The sequence below is a fragment of the Nematolebias whitei genome, chromosome 9, assembly GCF_014905685.2.
Source record: "Nematolebias whitei isolate Nwh7 chromosome 9, NemWhi1, whole genome shotgun sequence".
Classification (NCBI taxonomy): domain Eukaryota; kingdom Metazoa; phylum Chordata; class Actinopteri; order Cyprinodontiformes; family Rivulidae; genus Nematolebias; species Nematolebias whitei.
This window is the reverse complement of record NC_056506.1, coordinates 50,237,397-50,242,206: the sequence shown is the minus strand read 5'-3', so window position 1 is coordinate 50,242,206 and position 4,810 is coordinate 50,237,397. Positions and strand designations below refer to the sequence as shown.

Below are 4,810 nucleotides of genomic sequence, written 5' to 3'. Positions count from 1 at the left end.
ACTGTGGAGCAGGAGGAACCAGAACCTCTGGAGATCACTGTGGAGCAAGTGGAGTCAGAACCTCCACACATCGAAGTAGATGAGGAGGAACCAGAACCATCGCATATCGATCTAGATCATGGGGAACCAGAATCTCCTCAGGTCAGCAACCATCAGGAGGCACCAGAACCATTTCGTATCAAAGTAGAAGAGGAGGAACTCTCTACCAGTCAGGTGGACCATCAGCTCCGTGTGAAGCAGGAGTCCGACGCCATCATGGTGACGGTTCTGCAGGACGACGACAGCGACCGCAGCGACTCGGAAACGGACAGCGACGACTCCATGTCGTCGGGTTCTACCGGGTCTGACGTGTTGGAGACTTTGTTTTCCTGCCTGATTTGTGGGGAGACCTTTTCGGAGAATTCCCAACTTATTGTGCACATGAGGGTCCACACGGTCCGGAGCCCGACCTCCGACAAACTGCAGCACTGCTGCCCCATCTGCGACAAACGCTACACCACCCGAGACAGTTTGGTCATCCACATACGGAGCCACACGGGCGAGAGGCCGTTCTCCTGCAGGTTCTGTGGAAAGCGCTTCAGCCGCAACGGGAACTGTAAAATGCACATGAGGATCCACACGGGCGAGAGGCCGTATTCCTGCGAGGTCTGTGGAAAAACCTTCACGTTGAACTCGTACCTGAAAACTCACATGAAAATCCACACGGGCTGAGCGCACGTGTTGCTCTGCTGCGGAGCGGACCTCTACAAGAGCCGCAGCTGCAGCTGTGGTGTGCATGTCGAGCACCGAAACTTTAAAGAACACCCCCCCCCAGGTCCAGATAGTCGTAGCCGTTTGGGTCTGCCATGAGTTTCCACGCTCCGTTTGGAATGACTCTCAGCTACTACCACATCACATTTTAGCTCGACTGCTGTCGGTGACTGAGTTGCAGCGGTTTTAAGGGTCTGTGGCGTCCATCTTGATTTGGTTTGGGTCCAGAACTTAAAGTTTCAGTGAATCTTCTTCATGTTTTGGTAACAAACAAAAACATTATCACCCACCGTCACTCTTTTTGTTTTTTACACTTTCTGATGTTTTTATTTCTTAAATCTCGGCTGTAAGATAACTCCTGAATTTGTTACATTTCTTATACTTCCTGCTTTTGACTAATACGTGTTCATGTTTGTAAATGTTTCAAATAAACTAAAAACTAAATTCTCCCTGACAATTTAAACCAGATCACTGCGGGTTAGAATCAAACTTTACGTACGAGCCCGCGGGTCGCTTCACGCTGACTGTTTAATCGTGACGTGCACGTGCAGCGTGACATGCACGTGCAGCTGGTGAAGCTTTTATGACTGTGCTGCTTCAAGGCTTCAGTGGTGGACGACCAGAGCCGAAACCTGACGAGCGTGACCGATTCGAGCTGCAAGTCGTTCATTTGCACAAAAATAACGATGACACGTTAAAAACAAATCGTTTATATATTTATAGTGCGTGTCAGCATAGATCAGTTACTGTGAAACAACTACAAATAACTAATTTGAAACCTGTTCTAAAAATGAAAACTATGAGAACATGAAGATTGGGTCCTGGAAACACTTTTATTTGGTGGAATAAGATCAAAGGGATCCAAACCTTTGAAAATCACCAAACTATTTTCCATAATTGACCTCGTCACATGTTGAACTCGAGGGCGGTGCAGCTGGTAGAGCTGCTGCCTCTCAGCGAGCAGGTCCCTGGTTCAAATCCTGGTCCGGGGCCTTTCTGGGTGGAGTTTGCATGTTCTCTCCGTGCATGCGTGGGTTTTCTCCGGGTGCTCGTTTCCTCCCACAGTCCAAAAACATGCATGTTAGGCTGATTGGTAACTCTAAATTGTCCCTAGGTGTGAGAGAGTGAATGGTTGTTTGTCTCTATGTGTCTCTGTGATGGACTGGAGACATGTCCAGGTGTCCCCCGCCCCTCGCACAGTGATTGCTGGACATGGGCACCGGTGACCCAAAATGGAAGAAGCGGGTAAAGATAATGGATGAACTCGCTGAAGCTTTTTTGTTTTTCTTTTCCAACTTTATTTGCAAATTAACAGTTTACAAAACAAGGTTCTTATTTAAAAAGGACAAAATGTTATACATGTCAATCAGAATATATAAACAGAACTCGCTGAAGCTGAGCGCGCCGAGGCTGCCGTGACGTCAGGAGCTACGACGTCATCGGTCACGTGACGGCGGTGTTTCGCTCCAAGCTGCACGTCATGAATCGCTGCTTCACGAAGCGCGACACCAGCTCCGAAGCTTCGGTATCGTTTGTCCCTCATTGAAGCCGCTTTCTGCCGCCATGTCTTCAGTCCATCACCTGAGGGAGTTCATCGGGGAGAGACTGACCGCGGCGGCCGCGGAAATCTTCTCCGAGTTCGAGAGGACGATCCTGCGGTACGAGGAGGAGCTCGGGCGGCAGCGCAGGCTGCTGGACATCCGATGGAAACCTGAGGTTAAGCTGCACAGAGTCGGTACGTAGCTCTGAACCGTGTAGCTGCGCTGCAGAGACGAGACATCAACCGGGAGGTCGACAAAGACGCACGAAGTTACACCGGACCGGAAGCGACAGCAGAAGGCTGGCTAAGCTAACCAAGCTAATGGCTGCGTGTATTTACTGGAGCTCTCGTCTCGAATCGGTGTTTCATGAGAAACTGTTTTGTCTTACGTCACGTTCTTTTAGTTTTTACTTTTTATGTTTCTTTAAATCTTTCCTGCTGTATGAAGAGACACGGGCTCCTCCATCTTTGTTGTTTATTTTTAGCAAAGCTGAAAATTAGCGGACTCTTTGTTCCCCCGCTCACAAAGACCGTTAGAAGGAATGGACTCCAGATGTTCTCCAGATGTTCTCCAGATGTTCTGCTGCTCGTTTCATTTACATGATCGCACTAATCTGGCAAACCTCTGCACGCGTGCGCCAACTGGATGAGCTGGAGATTCACATGAACTTTCTTTCAACCTTTATTTCTACAGGTTAATTTATTTCTACTGGTTAATTTATTTCTACTGGTTAATTTATTTCTACAGGTTAATTTATTTCTACAGGTTAATTTATTTCTTCAGGTTAATTTATTTCTACTGGTTAATTTATTTCTACTGGTTAATTTATTTCTACTGGTTAATTTATTTCTACAGGTTGATTTATTTCTACAGGTTAATTTATTTCTACAGGTTAATTTATTTCTACTGGTTAATTTATTTCTACTGGTTAATTTATTTCTTCAGGTTAATCCCATTGAGCCTCAGGGACTCGATTACAAGACTCAGTTCTGGTTTTGTTTTTAATGAACACTTTATTTAAATGTTAGACCGGGGCAGGAACTGGGTTCTTGTTAGGGCTCAGACCACTGGGTACGAGAACAAATGATCAGATGTGCAGTTGTTAGTTCTGGGTACGAAACATTAGTGTTAGTCACCTCATACCCAGACACGGCCATTTCATATCCGTAACCAACAACTACACATCTGATCGTTCGTTCTCGTGCCCAGTGGTACGAGCCATAACATGAACCCAGTTCCTGTCGCCACGTAACATTTAAATAAACTCGTTGTTCATTAAAAACAACCGTCTCGGATCTTTTCATGTGAAACTCCAGTTTATCCATTTGGTGCACGTGTGCTGAGATTTGCCTGATTAGTGTAATAATGTAAATTAGAAGAACATCTGGCGAACTACTGGAGTTCATTCAACTTCCTGGGAGCTCTGCTGCAGAGAGGTCAGAGGTCAGCTACCACTGAGAACAGAGACCTTTTAGGAGAAGTGGTAAATATTCGTGCTTTATTATGCTAATTCTGAATGATCCCAGCTGTTATCAAACATGTCCATGATCGGGGTCATCCGATTTATATTTGAGTGCAACGCAGACGTGCACGTGTGAGTCAGTAAACTTCATGCTGAAGCGAACAGCAGAGTCTGAAGCAGACATGTTAATAACTCAAACCTGTTTTATCACCTGGCAGCCCAGCTCAACTCTTGAGTTTCTGCTGTTTCACACAACCTTTAGGGAAGCACAAGGGACTCGTATAATCCAAGAAGTAGTCCCCACCGCAACATGAGACACAAATATTTCCATAACCATTGGTGTTAAAAACAAAAACTGGCATCAGTAATAGCTCTAGTGTGGAAGAAGATCAATAATGTTGCTCCGGTTCCCTGAGTGAATCACGTGAGCGGTTCAAACCAGTCGCCTTGGTGCTCACACTTCAGAAGTTTGTTGTTGCGTAAACGCACCAACATAATGCACAAAGTTTATGTTTGTGTAGTTTGAGTGTGCAGTTGTCGTTATTACATCACTGCGTTTGTTTGTTTCTTCACCACCGTCACATCAGCCAGGAAAAGAAACCGCTCTCAAATGTGGGAACACTTCCAGCTCATCGGTCCTAATAAGGTAGGTGTGGACTTACTCCTAGTCGTTTGTGTAACGCGAGTAAAACTACGTAACGCGCCGCCAGTTTGACCCGAACACCCGTCTTCATCTCCACGATGTGTTTGTAGTCACCGTTCAGCGTGACATGTCTGACAAAACATGCGTGTTGCTGCTTCCTCAGGTCCAGTGTTCGCTGTGTTTCCAGCAGCTGGCCTACAATAACAACACCTCGTCCATGGTGAGGCACTTCAAGGCCAAGCACGACGACAAGCAGGAGATCACAGGTCGGGCATAACTATCATTATCATCATCGTTATTATTATTATTAGTATCATTATTATCATCATCGTTATTATTATTATTAGTATCATCATCATCATCATCGTCATCATCATCATCATCATCATCATTATTATTAGTAGTATCATTATT

At 45.6% G+C, this 4,810-nt stretch overlaps 2 protein-coding genes across 2 annotated transcripts in view; both read left to right on the top strand.

Moving 5' to 3' along the window:
- The first annotated feature begins 6 nt into the window (after positions 1-6).
- Positions 7-1,043, top strand: LOC119415299 (gastrula zinc finger protein XlCGF9.1). Its single transcript, XM_037682477.1, has one exon. It carries the CDS (start codon positions 256-258, stop codon positions 709-711), a length of 456 nt encoding a protein of 151 aa, XP_037538405.1. The 5' UTR covers positions 7-255; the 3' UTR covers positions 712-1,043.
- Positions 1,044-2,236: 1,193 nt separating this feature from the next.
- The window catches only part of LOC119414326 (zinc finger protein 282), a 4,022-nt gene continuing 1,448 nt past the window's right edge, over positions 2,237-4,810 (top strand). The window contains exons 1-3 of the mRNA XM_037681420.1: positions 2,237-2,485; positions 4,341-4,399; positions 4,560-4,662. Coding sequence (XP_037537348.1) covers positions 2,314-2,485; positions 4,341-4,399; positions 4,560-4,662 — 334 coding nt within the window. The 5' untranslated portion in view covers positions 2,237-2,313. The remainder of the gene's footprint in view (positions 2,486-4,340; positions 4,400-4,559; positions 4,663-4,810) is intronic.

Coding starts and splice junctions, on each gene's coding strand:
- LOC119415299 (XM_037682477.1), top strand. CDS start 256: ATGGTGACGGTTCTGCAGGACGACGACAGCGACCGCAGCGACTCGGAA.